General features: G+C 39.9%; 2 protein-coding genes across 2 annotated transcripts in view; one reads left to right on the top strand and one right to left on the bottom strand.

The window, feature by feature from the left end:
- Positions 1-18,863, top strand: part of cabp7a (calcium binding protein 7a) — a gene marked incomplete at its 5' end in the record, with an annotated part of 50,509 nt that overhangs the window by 22,591 nt on the left and 9,055 nt on the right. The window contains one exon of the mRNA XM_079608441.1: positions 17,073-17,216. Coding sequence (XP_079464567.1) covers positions 17,073-17,216 — 144 coding nt within the window. The remainder of the gene's footprint in view (positions 1-17,072; positions 17,217-18,863) is intronic.
- LOC306994962 (uncharacterized protein) lies at positions 7,376-15,374 on the bottom strand. Its single transcript, XM_079606013.1, has 2 exons — positions 15,191-15,374; positions 7,376-15,033 (listed from the first exon to the last, which is right to left on the bottom strand). The coding sequence occupies exon 2, from the start codon at positions 13,520-13,522 to the stop codon at positions 8,057-8,059; it is 5,466 nt and encodes a 1,821-aa protein (XP_079462139.1). The 5' UTR covers positions 13,523-15,033; positions 15,191-15,374; the 3' UTR covers positions 7,376-8,056.

Raw genomic sequence — 18,863 nt, 5'->3', positions numbered from 1 at the left:
TTAGTAAAAATTGTGCCGTGCAAATTGCGTTCAGTGCTGATTTTGTGCCACGTTTTGCTGTTACTTGATTTGCATAATTATTTTAGTGAAACGGACAATAAAACAATGCAGAGAGTGCATGCAAATAAACTGAGCCATCAGCAGACACAATTTATCCTTAGTGAATTCACCTAATCATTTTTATCATACTTTATTTTATGGTCGGAATTTGGAATATTGCTTTGATTAGATAGTGTTGTATCTTCACTGACCCTACATTTTCAAAAACATCTTTTACGCATAATAGTGAAGCATGATAAGAATAAGGATGAGTTTCACTGCCAATATCTCCCAGCTTAACTGCCGTTTTTAGTGGCCTTTATTCAGGTGACCGGGAGGCAAATGCAACCGCTTTTCCACAACCCGAAACCGTGTGTGATTTAGACTCCTCTGGAGGTTTACAGGATCAGAATGCCAAACGAGAGAACCCCCCTCCGACACCGCAGCCCTGCGATGTATTTAATGCTTATGTGAATACTCCAGAGTCTTGTTAAAATATGGTTACTGTAATATTCAGATCTGCTGGGCCGCCTCACCACACAAGATGGATTAAGCCTGCCACAGATGTTTAAAAATAGTCCGGAGGACACGCACACACAGGCGTTAGATGCACATACACATGCTAGTATAAAGACACACTCTCATTGTCAAACCACAAAGTTGGAGACTGCCTCTGAAGAAATAGATTTTTAAGAGTTTTACATAAAGAGCTCATTTGAGGGAAGCCTGTTGTGGAAGGGGGATGGATGCAGCTGATAGATCTACACCGGGGAAATGAGAGATTATGGAATATAGCTGACCAGAATTGCCAAGTGTGGTATTGGAGTAATATCTATCCATCCATCCATCCATCCATCCATCCATCCATCCATCCATCCATCCATCCATCCATCCATCCATCCATCCATCCATCCATCCATCCATCCATCCATCCATCCATCCATCCAAGACAGAGGTGGACAGTAACAAAGTACATTTACTTAAGTACTGTACTTAAGTACACTTTTTGAGTATCTGTACTTTACTTGAGTATTATTTTTTCGGGAAACAAATATCGTACTTTTTACTCTGCTACATTTCTGTCAAGGTCCTTGTGTAGAAAGTAGTAACATCAGGGATGATTTTGGTTGCAGGGGTTGCATTTTGGTTGGAAATGAAAGTCTGGTTGATGTCAGAACTCAACTGATGTTGGTTTCTGACATCAACCCAATTTTCAACCACAATACAACGTCTGTCCAACGTTGGAGATTAACGTCAATCTGACATTGGATTCTGACATCAACCTGATTTTAATTTTCAACGTTGGGTTTGGTCTTCTAAATGCACATTTTGTCATTGTGTTGGAGCACACTAGCTTTTAGATAACAGTAAGGTCTTTACAACTTTTACTTGTAACAGAGTAATTTGACCAGTAGTATCTGTACTTTTACTCAAGTAAGGAAGATGTGTACTTTGTCCACCTCTGTCTATCTATCTCCATCCATTTATATATCTCCATCCATCCATCCATCCATCCATCCATCCATCCATCCATCCATCCATCCATCCATCCATCCATCCATCCATCCATCCATCCATCCATCCATCCATCCATCCATCCATCCATCCATCCATCCATCCATCCATCCATCCATCCATCCATCCATCCATCGAATGAAAATCTAATGAGTGAGCCATTGCATACATAATGGATTATATTCAAGTTTTCCTTGCATAATTTGTTTGCAAGAGTGTTTGAGAGAAATAAAAAGGCTTGTGTCGAAGACTTGACAGTTCTTTAACCCCACACATGCACTTTCATGTCTTTCTCTTTCAATAACATCTCTATATGAGAACTGTGGGAACACATTACAGCTTTGAAGTGCAACCTCACCTTCATACATCAAACAGGGCTTCAGCGTGTATTAGAAGCACCCTGCCTTGAGATGATAGAGATCCTGCGGGCCCTTTCAAGCTCCCGGGACTTTTAAAAGGAAGGTGAAAGCGGATTAAACACAGAGGTTCAATATGAGAAAAAAAATCCCAGGACAACAAAGGGACAGAAAAGTGTATTTGTAGATGATGGCAGAGTTTGATCTGAACACTTTGTGATTTGTTGGTGGTGTGATGTCATGATTTGATTGTACAATCATTGAATCGGAACATAATTTACTCACCCTCATGTCGTTTCAAAGCTGCTCGACCTTTTCTTCTTGGGAACGCAAAAAGAGATGTTAGGCAGAATGTTCAAACAGCTCTTTTTCAATCAGTCAAAATGAATGCGGATGGAGCTGTCAATTTCATGATCAAATTATAAAAGTATAAAAATGTTGGTCCTTATAACATCCCCATTTATTGTCACTAAATGGAACTGAGCAGAGTGAATATTTGGCTTATCCTCTGCTTAAATCACATGGTTGACAGTATTGACAGAACTTCTTTGCACTATTTTGGAACAAAACAGCAATGAACAGATTTTTAGAAAATTAAGTAGCAGACTTAATGGAAGAAACTGTGGTTACTAAAATTAAAGCTGTAAAATGAAACGCTATAATTACATTGAAACCAATTCTTATAGTCTTAATGCAACGGCAAACCCCTGAGCATATGGTCATCAGATATGAATGCCACGTGGGAGGGAGTTTAAACGGGTTTCTACTCTTCTCTGTACATCCGTTATCTCACTGTAGGACAGAAAATAAAGTATGGATATGTTATCTCTCTCTTTCTGAGCAGTGATTTGGACTGGCTGTCATAACAGTTTAATCCCTCTATAAGGGGCTCACAAAGAGAAAGTTAACACAGGAAAGTGATTAATTAGCTTTCTTTGAAGAAAACTTCATTAATCTCTATTCTATAGCTACAGTACTTCAGGACTAGGATATATATATCCATCTGTTTCCCCTAGTGAAAAACTGTGTTTTGACTGGTTATGTGTATAGGGACTGGATGACAGTTATATCATGTCACACAAGCATTAACTGTGTAAATTATTAAATATTTTTGCAATAAAGTTAGTGCACATATTCAGAAGTAAACAACATCAGAGAATGACACATTTAGAGTAGAGCTAGCAAAGTCTTTTTTTTTCAGATCCGTTAGACTTCAATGAATTCAATGTGGTTTGTGATAAAAATAATAATAAAGTTGAAATAATAGAGAAATACATATTGTAGGGAAAAGTTAATTTGGCAAAGAACTGAGATTTCCCAACAAATCTTATCATTGCCAGCAGCACAGCATCTGGCAGCATGTTGTGCTCTGGCAAGGACTTCCCCAATCGAAATGTTTTTCACTCCAAGGAAACCCGTGGCAATCCCTTAATCGGATTGCTATCTGTTCCTCACAAGAGTACAATCTCTGTGCGGTTGTTGTTGCCTCATGCCACTAAATTTGCAGAAAACATCTTCTGTTTCACTTCAAAGACGAAAGAAAGTGTAGGCTAATTGTATTTATGAACGTTGCATGTGCAATGAGCTGAAAGTTGTAATTTATGTAAATTATACAGCAGGTGCGGTTCGAGGCACATTGGTTTGTTTTGAACAAAAAAGGAAATAATCAGCTGTTCAGATCTACCTGGTTGACGGAGTTGAATGATGAATGCTTTAAAATCTAGTCACACATGAATGGAAAAGGGATGGCAATTTTTCATTCATTTATTCACCCTCGTATCGTTCCAAAACTGCACCACTTGCTTTCTTCTGCAAAGCACACAAAAAAAGAAAAAACAAAAAGAAATAGTACTTAGTCGTGTTGTCAAAAATATCAATATTAGATATGTATCAATACTGAAATATCTGAAATGTTTCCAACAGACCTACTTCTTTTCTGCAGTATTGATACACAGATAACAGCTGCGCATTCACTCTCTTCTCTCCGACGTGAAATGACACACACCAACCTCCTCTCACTCTTCGCTCTGGTTGAAAAGTGCTTGAATAATTTCAGTCATTCCCGCAGGTTTCACACTCACACCAAAAGCACGTGCACCACTGATCTATAAGTAGCGCTCTCATAAAGCCGCCTCTCAAACAGCTCGCGAGTATTAAATTGACTTCTTTTTCATTGCTTGTTGCGGTTAAACCGTCAAATACGTACACAATTATGTCAAAATGCTCATCTTGCTGAGTATTCAGGTAAATCCAGCTTGTTTTGGAACATATTTGAGAGAAAACGCAGAACACGCATTAAACTTTGTGAAACTTTTTGGACAGGGGGTGCTACCACAGAAACCGAAAATTTTCGGGCCAGCAGCATGTGTCCAAATTTCAATCTTAACTGTTCTATTTCATCAGAAACGATCTGAAAACAGGGCTTTAAGTGTAAAATACCAAACTTGTCCTTTAAACAAGAATCTCTAGTTTTCATTCTTGCTGTTACTTTTACTTCTTTAATACTCAAGTACAATTTTAATGTGGTACTTTTTTACTTTTACTCAAGTACGATTCTTGCCAGATACTTTTACTTTTAATTGAGTAATATTTTCCCTCAGTACTTGTACTTTCACTTGAGTAATTTTTGTTTGTACTTTTTACACCTCTGTTTATTCTATTTTAATTATTGATGCTATTGTTTTAGCAATTTGCATTTGTTCTTATTTTATTACTGACTGTTTACTTGCCTTTTTTGTAAATTTAGTTCAACGGTCCAAATAAAGCTATTACAACAAAATTACCCAAATTTACAAAAATGATGAGATAATAACAAATGATATGTATGACGGTATGTATGGCATTTTCCCCTCTGGCATGAAAAAATGCATCAATATTTTTCAAGGTATTGTATCAAAAGATGAAAATTCCAGTATCATGACAACACGAGTTCTCGTTCATTTTCACGTTCATTTGTTCACTTTTTCCTTTTCCAGAAATAATGCAAAGCAGCATAAAAATAGCATAAAAGTTGTCAAGTTTACTTGTGCGTCTTTTTTTTAAGTCATGATACCTTAAAGTATATATATATATATATATATATATATATATATATATATATATATATATATATATATATATATAATTTTTTATTTTTTATTTTATTTTTATTTTTAGCTTGTAATCTTTCCCAATAATGAGCTTCAAAATTCTTTTAAATATGTTTGTTAAAAAGTAACCCTAACCCTTAATTTTTAGGTGCATGCTTGGCTTTCAAAGATATCATTATTATTTTATAGAGAGGGCTATTTTTATGAGCAGGTACAACTTTTGATATATACTGTGACAAGCGCGCGCTATCATGCTGGAAGGGCTGTGGTCTTATCACAACCCTTACAATAGTGGGTTTGAACAGTTGTGCAGTTGCCTAGCAACAGGCAGTGGTGGGTTTCCCAAAAGCTTTGTTGCACAATGAACATTGTTGAGTCCACTATTGAGCCTTGGTAGTTTCCCAAAATTCCCCACATATCACACATCATTATGGGGTTTTTGGTTGTGACAGAGGCCTGGTTCTTTGTTCCAAACAACACCTACATAACGCCATGTATTCATTACGTGTTAGCCCCTTTCACACAGTAATCCTATAAATTACAGTAAAATGACCAGAATTACTTTACCGTAGATACACAAATATGCTGTTCAGTGTTCACATAAGCAACGACATTCAGGCTTTTTACTGTTAAGAGACCATTCACACATCAGCACCAAAATACCAGTACAGTTTTTAATGCCAGTCATCGGAAATCTTTCAGCTTTAAAAACTTTATACTTGAATTCTTTAAATGCTGTGCTGTTTTCTACATTTTGCACACATGAGAACCGCTTAAGTTTAATTTTCTGTTAAATTTGACACAATTTTTTACTTCTCACGCCTGTCACAGAAGTTCTGAGTGACAGGTGTCAGAACTATGATCACACAGAACGCGGTTTTGATCTTAGAAACAAGAGACGTGCATTATAGGCCTAGTATACAACTGCAAAGCCGCAGCGCTGATAAATAGAAAAGAAGACAGGGTCTCGAGCACAACAGGCTGAAAATCCTCCAAGTAGGCATAGCTGCAGACTGGAGATCTCCAAAACTGGGCGTGAACTCCAAACATGGGCAGAACCTCCAAAAGTTCTCTGATCTTCTCTGCTATAAAAATAAATATGCCTATATGAATATGCTCTGTGAGAGAAGAGCCCCAGAGCACATGGCCAGTGGAGTTCAGACCAGAGTTTGAACCTCTGCTCAACGATCCGACCTCTCCTACGAGCCGCCTCATGACGGGGGTTGGTTGTGACGAAAAACGCATACCTGTCATGTACCTGTCTGTCAATGGGAACAAGCCACGCCCAATTTTGGAGCTCCCACCCTGTTTTGGAGTTTTCACACCCATCTGGAGATCTCCAGGCTGCAGCTATACCCTTCTCACGAGACGCAATGCAACGTCATAGATGTCCATCTAGCGCATATTTACCTAAACAAAAATATATAAAAAAGCAGTGGAGCTGTAAACAGCGCGGCGTCAGCGTGTTCGAATCTTGTACGTGCTCAATTTAAGGCTAAAGGTTCAAAGTGAATCAGTCAGTCAAAACAAATGCTGATACACTTGTAGCTTACTGTACCTTTGCGGTCACATGGGTTGAGTCACTGTATGGAGTATGGAGTGCATAGCAGTAATTATCTCAGTCAAGGATATAATAGACATTATTATTTATTAGATTGAAGCTTTATTTAATTATATTGTTCTTCATAATGATCAAAACCACACAGTGTTCGTTCGCTGGCCAGAGGGGATTTGGTCACCTTTTTTTTCTCTCTGTTCTGTCACCTGATGGAGTTTGGGTTCCTTATCACTATCGGCTCTGGCTTGTTTAGTTGGGAACACTTAATATTAATAATATTCAGTAATATTAATGATTTGACTGCACTGACACTGTTGGATGAGAACTGAACGGAGCTGGACAATGACATCACTGTTTTCTCCAAAGCTGCTTTATAGCTTAATTGAACTTATTTCATAATTCATGTTTTTGACGGTTAATGAATCGAACTGAATCCGCTGATTTCAACTGAATAATGACTGTTTAGTATTGTCTTTTTAAAGCTGCTTTACAGCAGAATTGAATTCTGCTTGCATCACTGAATCAATATTTTCCTGTTTGTCACTGTAAAGCTGCTTTGAAACAATCTGTATTGTATGAAGCGCTAAAGAAATAAAGGTGACTTGAATAATGATTTTTTGTGGTGTGCTCAGACATAGGCAGTTGAGCCGCATTATTTCAAGTTATATTGGATGCACTTAAACATACTGCACAATGTTCAATAACATTGAAATGAGTTATTAAGCAGTTTTTTTTTGTATTAGTTACAGTTCAAGTATTCAACAGTATAGCTCCCTCCAGTCAACAGACACGAACACAAGGCGTTCTTCTTTACGGGCATTTATTAGTCAAACATCCTCGATGCCATCAAACATGCCATGAGAACTAAATAAAAACAAACTCACATAAGTTACAGAAATAAGAATATTCTCACAGAGAATAGCACATTAATAAATAAACACAACGTTAGATTGACTGTTAATAAACTGTCACACAGTTATGCTTTACATTGATAATCACACATGAAAAGAACTATGCATACCTCATTGGCCGCGTTAACTCCAGGGAGTGTAAAACAGGTAACAAAGGCAACTTCTCTTCCGTGTGTCTCTCAGTGAACTTACAAATGTAATGATATTACCAATATCAAACTTTACGAGCCGCAGTTAGCTCGGCAGGCTACATTCTCCGATGCTGGTGTAACATCAATAAACGTCTGAACCAACCAAACCTCAGAACAATAGTTCCGCTATATAAGCCTACATAAACAAGTCAGCGTGTACACATATTTCAAAGTAAAAGAAATGCAGATAAATATAAATATATTATGATGTATTTAAACGTGGTTACTTATTAAATTAAAACTATTCTTTTATGGAACTTAAATTATGCAACTGTCTCTGCTGGCAGCTACACTCCCACCAAATCACTGGTGATTTCTTATTAACTTAATAAACATAAGATTTCAACTTAAAATTATGAGACTTGTTTTAAGTGAGGTAGCAACAACCAAGACTGCATTAATCAGCTTCAAGCAGGGTTACCGTCTTGTGAATAGGCCGTTCTAGGTAAGTCTGCTTTGTGAGCCGCTTTCCTTGGTCATCCAGTGCTGATTCACTGATCAGCAATCGCAGCTTTCTCACATGTCCATCTTCACCAGGATACACTTCAGTGACTTTGGCGAGTTTCCACTCATTTCGTTGTGCATTGTCATCTTGCACAATCACTATATCGTTGACCTGTGCATTTCTGCGGGTTTTGTGCCATTTTTGTCTCTCTTGAAGATTTAACATGTACTCCTTTTTCCACCTAGACCAAAACTCATTGGCTAAGTGCTGAACTTTACGCCATCTTTTGCGAAGATAAAGGTCTTCTTTCACGAAGTCTCCAGGTGGTGGCAAGACTATGGAAGACTTCATCGTCAAAATGTGATTAGGCGTAAGAGGCTGTGGCCCAGCTGGATCACTCAGCAAATGTGCTGTTAAAGGTCGGCTGTTTATAATTGTCATTACTTCGTAAAGGTAAGTTCTCAAAGATGAACTGTCAAGTCTTTGGGATGCCTGATCTAGAATGGATGTCAACACACTTCGTATTGTCCTGATCTGCCTTTCCCAGGCTCCGCCCATGTGGCTCGCAGATGGAGGATTCATGACAAACTCACAGCCCAATTTCTTAAGGCATTCCTGATCCATCTCTTTAACCGCTTCCAGGAACTCACGTCTTGCGCCAACAAAGTTGGTGCCCTGGTCAGAACGAAGTTGTCGAACATTACCACGCAGAGCAATGAGAGCACGAAGAGCATTGATAAAAGCATCGGTCGTCATATCATCAAGCACTTCTAGGTGCACAGCACGAGAACACAGACAAGTGAATAGCAGGCCATAACGCTTCACTTCCCTCCTTCCATCTTTAACGTAGAATGGCCCGAAACAATCCATCCCACAATATGTAAAGGGGGGCGTTGTCTCCATACGTTCACGAGGTAAGTCTGCCATTCTTTGTTCCTCTGTACACCTTCTGAACTTTCGACACTTGACACACTTGTAGATGTAGGACGAAACCGCATGACTGCATCCAAGTATCCAGATCCCGTTAGCCCTTAGCTCATTCATTGTAATGCCACGTCCTTGGTGTTGCACTCGCTCATGGTAGTGTGCAACCAGTAACTTTGTTATGTGACTGGTCTTTGGTAAGACTGCCGGGTGCCTGATGTGAGGGTGCAAAGCAGCATGCTCTAATCGTCCTCCCACCCTGAGGATGCCTTGTCCATCCACAAAAGGATTTAGCCTTTGCAGGTTGCCTTTGGTTATTTCCTCCTTGCACTGAAGACTTTGAATCTCCACAGAGAAGTTATTCCTCTGGACGATGCTTATGATGGTAAGTTCTGCATCTTCTCTCTCTTCCAGGCTGCTGGCTTCGTTGGTTCTTGATGTCAACCCTTTGAACTCTTTGACACATCGCTTAAGTCTAGCAATGGCTTTGACCAACCTCGTCCAGCTGGAGAACTTGAGAAAGCGTTTAAGCAGTGAATCTTCTGTTGTCGATGTCTTATGCACAAAGACCTTACGAACTTCTGGGTCTTCAACTGCAATGTCTCCCACCTTACTATCTCCACTGGGAAGCTCTTCACACCAAAGAAAATCTGGACCGTTAAACCAGTTAGAAACTATGAGCTCTTTTGCCTTAAGGCCTCTTGACGCATGGTCAGCTGGATTTTCTTCCGATGACACGTATCTCCATTGACTTGGTTTGGTACTGTCCTTGATGCGCTGAATGCGGTTTGCCACAAAAACATGGAATCGTCTTGCATCATTGTTGACGTATCCAAGGACGACCTTGGAGTCAGTCCAGAAGAATTCCTGGACCTCTGCTATATCCAACTCCTTTCTGAGCAGATCACTTGTACGCACAGCAACAACAGCTGCTGAAAGCTCAAGTCTTGGAACAGTTGTGACTTTCGTAGGAGCCACTCTGGCTTTGCCCATCACCAAAGCACAGTGAGTTTGTCCTGATGTCCCGATCACTCTCAGGTAGCTGCACTCTCCATATCCTGTGATGCTAGCATCAGAGAAGTGATGGAGCTCATATTTCCGGTCTTCTGGAAAACTTGCTGGAAGGTAACATCTGTCTATCTTGAGATCACCTAGATTCTGTAGGTCCAAGAGCCAGGATTCCCATTGTGGTCGAAGATCATCTGACAGTGGTTCATCCCATCCGACTTTGTCCCGGCACATTTGTTGAAGCATCTGCTTTCCGACTAGAACGAACGGTGCTACAAAGCCAAGAGGGTCATAGACAGAGGCAACGGTCGATAACACTCCTCTTCTAGAGAACGGTTGTTCACTCACCACTATTCTGAATCTGAACTGATCTGAGGTAATGCACCAGTTAACCCCTAGGGCTCTCTCCATTTGGTACTCTCCCAAGGCTAGGTCTTGATGTATGGCTGTTTGAGCACACTCTTCTTTGGGAATTGATTCTAGCACCTCCTGGCTGTTAGAAACAAATTTATGGATGCGTAGCTTGCCATTGCTACAAAGCTGTCTTGCTTCACTGACTAGCTGCTTCGCTGCTTCTTCTGTTGACACACTGGTCAGTCCATCATCCACATAAAAGTTTCGTTCAATGAAGCGGATGGATGCTTCACTGAAACGACCTTGCCCTTGTGCAGCAATGTGTTTGAGGCCGTAGTTTGCACAGCCAGGTGACGAGGCTGCACCAAACAAGTGCACTTTCATCCGAAAGACGGATGGTTCGAAGTGGTAGTCCCCATTCTCCCACCAGAGAAACCTTAGATAGTCTTGGTCTTCTGCTCTTACGTGAAATTGATGAAACATGCACTCTATGTCGCACATTATTGCTACTGGACCCTTACGGAAACGACAGAGAACACCTACCAACGTATTGGTCAGCTCTGGCCCAGTAAGCAGATGATCGTTCAATGACACGCCTTGAAACTTTGCTGAGCAGTCAAACACAACGCGTATCTTGCCTGGTTTTTGTGGGTGATACACCCCGTGATGAGGGATGTACCAAGCAGGGCTCTTGTTGATTTCTTCTTCAGGAACTTTCTTAGCATCTCCACGCGTCATTGTTTCGTTCATGAAGATTAAGTAGTCCTTGTGGTACTGTTTGTCTTTCTCAAATCTCTTTCTCAAACACTTAAGGCGATGAACAGCACATTTCCTGTTGTCTGGCAGACTCGGCCTGTCTTCTTTAAATGGCAAAGGCATTTCACAGTGACCGTCAGACTTGATCTTGATTCCTTCCTCCATTATTGAAATGAAGCGAAGATCTTCTTGTGAGAAGTGAGCATCCTCCACGCTTCTTTCATTAAAGTCTGACTCCAATATCCTCATAACATTTTGCGGAGTGACTAACTCCTTGACTTGTGTTCGACATATGTATCGGACTTCATTTGTCAAATTGGCAGACGACTGAAGGCATGGCATTACTTGTCTGACAATAGTCCTGTGGCTGCTTCCAATTGCATCTCCGTAGTCGACACAGGAACTACCAGGGCCAACAATACTCCAGCCGAGGTCTGTTTTTTGAGCAAAAGGCTCCTCGTCTCTGCCTGACACAACTTCTCTGGGTAACAAGGCTTGAGAACAATTGTAACCTATGAGCAGACCAACGTCACAGTCAATTAAAGGAGCAATCTCTTCTGCAAGATGCTCTAGATGAGGCCATGCTCTTGCTGTCTTGGGTGTGGGAATGTGACTAACATTGACAGGAATGAAGTCTCTTGAATAGGTTACCGGAAGAGTGATTTTCTTCGCTGAATAAAACCCTCTGATCTGCAACCCAGTTACCTTCTGACTTGGAATGACTGTACTTCTCGATGACAATGTTGAAAGTTTTAGTTGCACTGGTTCCTTCTGTGTGTCCAGAGCATCTGCCTTTTCTTTTAGGATAAAGGTGGTGTCACTTTGGTTATCCAGTAAAGCATATACGAGAACTTCATGCTCTGGGCTACATGTTGTTGACAACCACACTGGAATAACGGTGGACGTGTATGTTCCATTCATGTTTTGCACCACACGGTTAGAGGTGGCTTCCTTATAAGCTTCCTTTGACTGCTTAGAATCTGTCCTTTCCTTTGACCTCTCCTTCTCTTTGGCTTGGTTCCAACTCTCCTTTCTCTCGTCATCTCTGTGATCCTTCTTTCCGTCATCCCTGACCCGGTCTTCATGCAGACAGGTTGGGTGCTTCCTTTTACATGTGTCGCAGACACTCCTCCATTCACAGTTCTTAGAACGGTGCCCTGACTTCAAGCATCCAAAACACAGTCCTTTAGTTTGCACAAACTTGACTTTTTCTGAAATTGACTTTTCTTTGAACTTTCGACATGTTTGAATGCCATGGTACAACTTCTCACAAAAGACACATGTTTTGGGGTCTGGGTTTTCTTCTGAGCTGCTTGCCAGCACCTTTGCACCAACATTTCGAGGCTTTGGTGTCTTAACCTTTTCACTATCACCAGACTTCAAAGCATGAAGAGATGTCACAGGGTTGCATGCTATCTTGGCTTCTCTTGCAACAAACTGAACAAATTCGCTAAAGCTTGGAAAATCATGTGTTGATTCTTCAACCGTCAGGACCTTTCTGTTCCATCTGGCTATTAGCCAATCAGGAAGCTTGTTGAGCATTCTTTGGTTTTCACCGCAGTCATTTAGGACAGCAAGACTCTTGATCTGCAACATTGCTGCTTCACAGCTTCGTAGAAAATCTGAGAATTCTCTTAGTTCAATGCTGTCTTTGGGTCCTATTTTTGGCCATGAAGTTATCTTATCCCTGAAGGCCTTGGCAATCACAAAGGGGCTTCCATACCTTTCTTCCATGATGTCCAATGCTGAATAGTAGGCTGCATCTGTGCCTAGCAGGAAGTAACCTTCAATAGCTTTCTTTGCAGGTCCTCCAACATACTTGCGGAGGTAGTAGACCTTCTCATTCACTGGAATATTCTTCCTACCGATCAATGTCTCAAAGGACGTTTTCCAGTCTTTGTACCTTAGTGGATCTCCATTGAAAACAGAAGGCTCTGGTATTGGGAGATGGCTTGCGTTGATCGACTCTGTTATTGCTTTGGCAAGTGCTGTGGTGCTATCTTCTTGATGAGCAATGGCAGCAGGTTGCACACTTTCCACAGTCTGTCTCACCATAGCAGGTTGTACATGTGTGGCGTTTTGTGGTGTTGTCACATGATGCACAGAAAGACTTCTTTGGGTAGTTTTAGCTTCGGTTTTCACATGCGTACTGCTATGGAGCAACTCTGATATCTCTTCGTCCGAACCCACTTCCTGTTCGTAGACCTGTAGACGTGCTTTTGCAGCATTCATTTTTTTAACTGTCTCGAAGCGCTCTAACTGCCTGCGCTTCTCCTCTAATACATTTTTTCTTGCAGCATTTTCTTCTTCTTGTAGTGCAAGCCTCTTTCTGTTCTCAACTTCGAGGTTCCCAAGCTCTTGTTCCTTAAGTTCCATGTCCTCTAATACCTTTAATGTGGCTTGAGTGGCAGCTAGCTCTGCTGCAGCTTCCAGTTTCTTTGAAGAGGTCTGGCTTGATCGCTTTGAACTGGTCTGGCTTGATCGCTTTGAACTGGTGCTTGCAAACTTTGAACTTCGCGCACATATACTAGACCTTTTGGAGGTTGCACGTGTAAGCACTGAGCCAGTCTCAGTCCAGTATGCTCGGTCTTTGTGAGTGTCTGGTATCTTTTCTCTTAATTCAAGAGAATCCTCTGCATGTTCCAATAGCTTTCCTGAGACAGCATCACACGTGTCTACTCGGCGACGCGTCTTGCCATCCGGAGTAGTGTGTTGGCGTAAATCTTGATAAGCTTGTTTTACACTTGTTGAAGCGTTACTGATCTTGGTTATGTAGGTTTGCAGGATTTCAGTGGAGGATGTTCCATCGATTGCTTTCCTAGTCTCTTTAGCAAGAACTTTCCATTTGTCATAAGAGGTAGTAAAGCGATGTTGAAGCTTTTTAGTTTGGCTGTCATACAGTTCTTGACCCTTTTCAGTAAGCTCTCGGGTTCTTTGGCTTCTTCTTAGACTTTCTTCTACAGCAGCTTGGGTCTCTACAGCTACCTCAGTCTCTTTTGATCTTTGAGGTTTGCATCTATATCAAGGTCTTTAAACTGCTGCTGTAAACCTGTGGCTTCATTGTTAGCATCTAAGCCCTTTTCATTTGTCTCATACTCGTGCTCAGACATTTTTATCTTTTTTTTTTTTTTAATTGGCACCTTAACACCTTTTGTTTAGTAGCTAAAACTTAGTAGCTAAATAAAGTAGCTAAATAAAGTAAGTGACAAACCTAGCTTAATGTTACAGTAAGCTTTTGTTTAGATTGTAATTATGTACCTTAACTTTACCTTTAGATTTAACCAAGTATGTTTTTACAGTGCTAGAAACACTTTTCACAATGCAAATTAACTTATTTTCACTTAAAAACAGAATAAACACTTCTCTTAACACCAAAATAATAAAATAAAATAAATGAAATATTATGATGGGCCCTTTAAATAATTATTTACCCTTCAAATAGCTTAGCAGTAAATAACTTGGTGAGTTGAGCAATCACTTCCACATGTAAACATGCACATCACAAATTAACATTTAACTTTTAGCACTTATAGAGCCCCTTTAGCAGTTGAAGGTTATTCCACTTCTTAATATTTAACTTGTTTTAAATATTCGACTTCTTGTAGGTTTAACCATGCAATGCTCCCGGGTTCTGATTGCCTCTTAATATGTTAACGTTGTATGCACAGTCTTATCTTTTGACGCTCACATTCAATGTAAACGTGCGTTCAGCTCCGTCGACGGACGGCAGGCGCGGATCATCATCTCCCCCACGTCTCCACCTCGTGTCGAGCAGGCTGAGTTCTCACTATAGCTCCCTCCAGTCAACAGACACGAACACAAGGCGTTCTTCTTTACGGGCATTTATTAGTCAAACATCCTCGATGCCATCAAACATGCCATGAGAACTAAATAAAAACAAACTCACATAAGTTACAGAAATAAGAATATTCTCACAGAGAATAGCACATTAATAAATAAACACAACGTTAGATTGACTGTTAATAAACTGTCACACAGTTATGCTTTACATTGATAATCACACATGAAAAGAACTATGCATACCTCATTGGCCGCGTTAACTCCAGGGAGTGTAAAACAGGTAACAAAGGCAACTTCTCTTCCGTGTGTCTCTCAGTGAACTTACAAATGTAATGATATTACCAATATCAAACTTTACGAGCCGCAGTTAGCTCGGCAGGCTACATTCTCCGATGCTGGTGTAACATCAATAAACGTCTGAACCAACCAAACCTCAGAACAATAGTTCCGCTATATAAGCCTACATAAACAAGTCAGCGTGTACACATATTTCAAAGTAAAAGAAATGCAGATAAATATAAATATATTATGATGTATTTAAACGTGGTTACTTATTAAATTAAAACTATTCTTTTATGGAACTTAAATTATGCAACTGTCTCTGCTGGCAGCTACAAACAGTATTTCTGTAAATCTATTAAAACAATCACAATTATGAACTTGCTGAAATTTGCAGATAAACTTGAATTGTTCAAAATGCAGTGCATGAATTATATTAATACATTTGGTTGTTGGCATGGTTTGAAATACTTAAATACTGGAACCAAATGACATTCATAAATGGTTTGATGCTTTTAACTATAATATCTGTAAAAAAAAAACACAAAAAAAACATTAAAGATAAATTATATAAAAATTATATAATACAGGGGATTATATACAGTACACAATGTATCTTTAATGTTTAACTTTTTACTGATATTATAGAGTACACTTTGTACTAGCAGTTGCTTGTTTTGAACACATAAAAGGTCAATTTTTGCGGTTTCATTTATGCAGATTTATGACCTTAACTACAACAAAGTAACATGGTTCGTTTCACTTAAAATGTCGTCATATTATATTATTTGATAAAGTTTGTTTAGATTTGTAATATAGTTAAGGATTATTATTATTGGATTGCATTCATGGCACTTCTAAAAAGTCTGTGAAAAGTTGAAATAAGTTGCATACACAAATGATCTACTTGCTGAGCTTCTTAAAAGATAACATGAGCATGTTTATGCTCATTAAAATCTGCAAATGAGTCTGAATATCCTGTTTGATTTTCTCTTGTCTGGTTGATAGGGCATCTTAGAACCATCCTGTTTCTCTTTAAAACTTCATTTGGGGGGGGGGGGCATCCAAATGTGTTGCTCGCAGCTAAACAGTTTTGCTTTGAAATGAGCAAATTAGAGCCCACACTTCACTTCCGTTTAAAATCTGCTTACTTCCACCGTAATGTGGAGTAAAGTTGCTTTCTCCATCTGTTGCTGTTGTTATGGACCGCAGTGCCATCATTTCTTGTATTTTTTTCATATTTCCTCCCTAATATCTTTCACTCAGGGGAGCGATAGACTTGATGTGCTTTTTTGTTTGGACCCCATGTCCAAATAGCCATTTATCAAACCTACAGCACAGTGAGCAAACCACAGAACCGAATACTCCTGTTCACACTCCGTATTGAATATATTATCTGGATTTATAGTAATATCTTGCAGCCTGTGTGGTGCATTTTTCATAATTATGAATATGGCATCATGGCGTGACAAGTGGAAAATTGCAAATGACTTAATGATGATGTATAATGCATATACGGTGAAACAAGTCGGCTCAACCGACTGTATGCATTGCGGCATTTTCCCGTCTTTTAACAAGCCTATACCAATGTAACGGAAATCATCCAGTTCCTTTGTTTTAGATCCATCAAGTAAAGAGGCTGTGCTCTGCTGAATATTTTTAAGGAGCAGAAAGTGAATTATTGTGGGGAAAAAAATCAATATACTGTAATCATCCCTTTTCTCTGAGTCACTTCGGTGTGATGATTTTAATATCTGTCTTTTATAACAATGTTGCAGAGTGGTACTTTTAATATTGGAAGTATAAAGCACCGTCTTACAGATCTGTGTGTGACTCTCTTCCTCAGAAATCCGGGAGGCGTTTAAGGTGTTTGATCGAGATGGGAATGGCTACATCTCAAAGCAGGAGCTCGGCATGGCCATGCGTTCTCTAGGGTACATGCCCAATGAGGTCGAGCTGGAGGTCATCATTCAGAGACTCGACATGGATGGTGAGGAGACACTTGCACAAACTGTGAATGGACTGAAAAGAGAAAAGACCAGAATAGCTAGACGTCGCATGGGATGCTGGTGTGCTGATGTTCCCATCAGGCTGCTTAAAGTGACCATATTATGCTATTTTAAAGGTCTCCTACAACAGGTTTACATGCATCCAAGGTCACAAACACTTTAATTTTCTCCTAATAAATATTGCAGAATCACCTCTTTTCTCACTGTGTCTAAAACAGCTCGATAAAGGATTCAGTCTCTCTTAACCCCTCCGTTCTGAAAAGCCTGTTCTCTGATTGGTCAGATGGCCCAGTCTGTTGTGATTGGTCTACCGCTTACATCGCGCATCGGAAATTAAACACCCATTATATCTGAATTTCAGCTCTGGAGGCTTTCTCAGCACTTGTATACGTAAGCAATAAGGTACGAGAGGCTGTGCTAAGTCACTGCAACCCCTTCAGCCGTGACTTATTCACGATACAGCACTTGCCTCGAGTACCTTATTTCTTTTATAAAAACGGTTAGCACACAATACAACTATTAAAGCCGAAAAATATGTATCTATGCAACTTTCATGAAGTAAAATCACTAAAAGCCTTCCTTCCGCTGGAAAAAATAGTCCCTGACCGTAAACAGCAACAGAAGATACATATATTATTTCGCCAATAGATGGCGGCAAAGACTGTCTTTATGAGTGAGTCAGTCAGTAGAGAAGACTTTTACATTGAAAGGACTCAAACTTGTGATCACGGCGAAGGAAGACGCAATTGGCAGATGACTATGGGCACGGGAAAACCCCAACTGTTAAAAGGACAAGATATCGCAGCGGACATTCAAATGGATTTTTTATTATTATGAGTATATGAGACTGATCTGAAGGAAAATGCTATATCTACTGTAAATGCATGTACACTCGGTTGCTAGGGTGTTGTCACTAGTGATACATAGAACAGTTGGGTGAAGCGGTCATAGCCGTGTTCTATCGTGAATAAAACACAGCTATTGGCCAATCAGAATCAAGGATGGAACTAATCGTTTTATAAACGGTGATATGCAGTAACGATGGCTTCGGTTTTACTGTATCAATTCGAGCGCGAGTCCTCATCCTTTTGAAGTGCAAGCATGGATTTGCAGTGCAGAAAATAACATCTTCTCGACATGTCAACAACACGACATGTTGCTACAACATGTTTCTTCTCAGTTACAACTACAGTGTTTGAGGGCGGGTCAAAGTAAGTCTACGTTGTTTGCGGTGCGGACAGCCAATGAATGGTATTATGCAAATTTGTTACAAACATACATAGATATCGGATCAGATTCAGAGGATCGGATTCAGAGCGATGACAACATTGATGGAGTAGATCGAGTCCATCAACACCCCCAAAGCTTTCACAGTCATTTACCTCTTCATGAGATTAACATTTTGCTTGGTAACGTTAGGCAGTTTTAATTGATATGCTCTTGAATGTTTGATGATCACATTAGCTTATAGTGTGTAAGCAATCTTCTATCGGCTCCTTCCGGTTTGCAGATCATCTTCTTCACTTGTGTTTGGATCTGGAGATGTAGTACTATTTCAAAAGATCCATAACAGCCCCACACCAACAGTATAACAGTGAAAACATGGATTGCCGGGAAACCTCGTAAAT

This window comes from Phoxinus phoxinus (genome assembly GCF_949152265.1).
Source record: "Phoxinus phoxinus genome assembly, chromosome: 3".
In the NCBI taxonomy this organism is placed as follows: domain Eukaryota; kingdom Metazoa; phylum Chordata; class Actinopteri; order Cypriniformes; family Leuciscidae; genus Phoxinus; species Phoxinus phoxinus.
This window is presented reverse-complemented; position numbering and strand designations above follow the sequence as displayed.

Excerpts from the sequence above, each read along its gene's own strand:
- LOC306994962 (XM_079606013.1), bottom strand. The coding sequence starts at position 13,522 with ATGGAACTTAAGGAACAAGAGCTTGGGAACCTCGAAGTTGAGAACAGA.